The sequence below is a fragment of the Triticum dicoccoides genome, chromosome 4A (assembly GCF_002162155.2).
Source record: "Triticum dicoccoides isolate Atlit2015 ecotype Zavitan chromosome 4A, WEW_v2.0, whole genome shotgun sequence".
In the NCBI taxonomy this organism is placed as follows: Eukaryota; Viridiplantae; Streptophyta; class Magnoliopsida; order Poales; family Poaceae; genus Triticum; species Triticum dicoccoides.
Window position 1 is genome coordinate 6,140,357 of NC_041386.1, and position 2,999 is coordinate 6,143,355.

Sequence of the window (2,999 nt, forward strand, 5' to 3'; positions counted from 1 at the left end):
AAAAACCGGTGGGAGGGGCTGGTGGGAGGTGGGACGAAGAAAAACCGGTTGAAAATAAACCGGTTGAAAGTGGGGGGGACTATTCAACCAATTTGTCCATTAGGAGTAGAGATTGATTATCATAAATACGTTGGGTATTGCCGGTCAGACGAGAAAAGAGAAAAACCGGTGGGAGGGACTGGTGAGAGGTGGGACGAAGAAAAACCGGTTGAAAATAAACCGGTTGAAAGTGGGGGGACTATTCAACCAATTCGTTCATTGGGAGTAGAGATATGACAATGATGTCCACTAGGTTGATAAATGCAGTGGGTTAGTGCCAAGAGATTGTTCTCGTACAGGCCACAGATTTTCTCTACTTGGGCCACAATGACATGTCTCGATCAAATCATGCGTTCAAATTGCCCTCCTAGATTTGCAGTTAATTACCTCCGTCACTTTATTTTATCAGATTCTACTTTTATTTTCAGACTGTAGCTAATGGCCTCCTTTCTCCCCCTCTATCAACATCATAGACAATGATGCACCACCAACTTTTAGCAGCGAAAACCTCGATTAATCAACGCATGATTGATATTACGTTTACGTGCACCCAGTCAGGACCATAACACAATGCTACCAAGTCCATGTCTCCCTCCTGAACCTGAAGCGAAAGAGAAGTGCACGCACGTACCTTGTTGCTGAAGAAGACCCTGTTGCCGTCGCCGGGCAGCTCCCCGGTGGTCTGCACCCAGGAGTTGCAGTCGAAGTAGACGGTGCCGCAGGGCAGCGCGCCCTCGACGACGACGCTCTCGAGGAAGAACTCGCGGTGGTGCCGGTTGGCCACGACAACGGCGCCCGGCTCGCCGAAGCCGGCGTCCACCGTGAACTCCGCCGTGTACACCACGTGCTCCCCCCTGGCGCCCCGCTTCGCGCACCAGTCCTTGATCGACGCCCCGCCGCTCCGCACCGCCTTGCTCGTCCCTGCCGACGGCGAGACGGATCCATGAGCGTCACGTGTGGCGGCAAAACTAGTTGGGAAACGTGGCAGCGGACAAAAGTAAAATCTGGGACTCCACGCAGCTTTGCCGGCCACATGTTGATGGGAGAAAAATAAGGGAGAAATGATGGGGAGGGGAGGAAAACATGCCGATTGCAGTCGTGCATGGTGATTCTGGTCGGCACCCTCCACAAAAAGAAAGCGATTCCGCCCGGTCACAAAAAGAACAGAAAGTGATTCTGATCATCAGCTTTGCAATATTCGGCAGTGGTTTTTTTGATATCATGGGGAGTAAACGTCCATGGAAAATGTAGAGGGAGTATCCTACTAGTGCAAACACTCCAGATGAATGACATGACCGTATCACAAAGACACCATTATTGGATCGTCCGGCTGCATCTCCTGGTCCTGGATCCGGCTGCCACCTACCAATTTGGTCTGGACCATCAACAGCAGACGAAGCAACAGCTCTGCGTATCTGCACTAGCTCCAAACAACTCGAACGAGCAGCGATCGGAACAAATATTTTGCCAAGATTGAACAGCTCCAAAGACGATTGGGGAAGTCAGCTCGGCCGAACTAGCACTAGTACCAGGAATGAACTGACAGCTCTGATTGAGAAAGAGAGGTAGGGAAAGGAAGGATGCTCTGATGCTTACTGGGATCGATCTTGGTGCTGACGAGCTCGAGCAGGACGCCCCGGCCGACCATGTCCCAGAGCGCGTCCAGGTGGCCCGCCACCGCCTCCTTGAGGTCCTCCTTCTGCTTCCGCCGCACCGTCACCGCCGCCCGCAGCGCCACCTTCCCCTGCGGCGGCCTCGCCGCCGCCCCCGCGCCCTTCCCGGCCGACGCCAGCCTCGGCAGCTCCTCGCTCACGGCCGCCACCACCTTCACCCCCCTCCTCCTGATCCTCCCCTGATGCCCCCGCCCTTCTTGCCGCAGCGGCGCGAAGCAGAGGTCGTTCCGGCTCCGGCCGGGCTGCGAACTCGAGGTCGCCGGCCGCGCTAGGCCGGCCCCGGCCAGCTCCCTGCACGAGGCTGCCATGCTAATAACCAGCTCCGGCTCCGGCGGACCGGATCTTTGATGGTTCCTGGCTGTGTTGTTTACTGTAGGTGGGAGGAGCTAGTGAGGTGAGGTGAGGTGAGGTGGTTAGCCGAGAGCCCCGCAGCGTTGGAGTAGTAGACTAGTGCAGCACTACGATGGAGCCGAGTCAGGGAGAGAGAAGAGTCGTGTGAGCCTTCTGTCCCGTTCGAGTTTTATATTTGCTGCAGTCAAGCGTGAACGGAGGAGGAGGAGGAGGTGTATGGAACGGACACTACGACGAAGCTGCATGCTCGTTGTTTGACCGGTCGAGAGAGGAGAGCAGATGAGAGACGGGTGCAGCATTTTCGGGCTCTGGATGTGTGAATCCGTGCTTTTCCTGCTCATGAGAGCCGATCTCACTTGGTCCGTAGCCATGAGTCCTTGAAAAACTGCCTGTAGCTGTAGCATCGCTGAGTAATGCCACCCCTACGGGCTGGTTACTATCTCGTAGGGTGTAGATAGGTCCCGGTCGATCGAGATTTTATCAAGTAATCAGTCAAGTGACATTACATGCAAAAATGAAAAAAAAATTGAAAAGAAAATTTTACTCGGATCTTATTGTAAGATCTCATGGATATAGCATCGATTAAGACTTAGCAAGACTTTGTAGGTGTAGCAATTTCGGGTTTGGAAAAGCGCTTGCGTGGAAATGGAACAGTTTGCACGAAAGAAGATAGGAATCTCCGAAAGGATGTTGGATTTGTGCTCATGTCTAGTTTAGTAGTAGTACAGATATCGCACGTGCTAGTACTGCGGATTAGCTAGCATTTCTGGTAAGATTAAAAAACACAAGGACTGAAAAATATCTATTGGTAATATTTACACAGATGAATGAATCTACAGTAATGGCAATTTTATTCCACATATCATGGCAACATGTTTTATATGTCCCTGTAAAAAACAAACTTGTTTTATATGTCTCTTTTGCTCTTTTTTGTTG

At 52.1% G+C, this 2,999-nt stretch overlaps 1 protein-coding gene across 1 annotated transcript in view; it reads right to left on the reverse strand.

The window, feature by feature from the left end:
- LOC119284545 (probable lipoxygenase 6) overlaps window positions 1-2,275 on the reverse strand; it is a 12,681-nt gene extending 10,406 nt beyond the window's left edge. Inside the window, exons 1-2 of the mRNA XM_037563676.1 lie at window positions 1,636-2,275; window positions 671-960 (exon numbers count right to left, since the gene is read on the reverse strand). Of these exons, the coding sequence (XP_037419573.1) occupies window positions 671-960; window positions 1,636-2,020 (675 nt within the window). The 5' untranslated portion in view covers window positions 2,021-2,275. The remainder of the gene's footprint in view (window positions 1-670; window positions 961-1,635) is intronic.
- Between the last annotated feature and the right edge of the window lie 724 nt (window positions 2,276-2,999).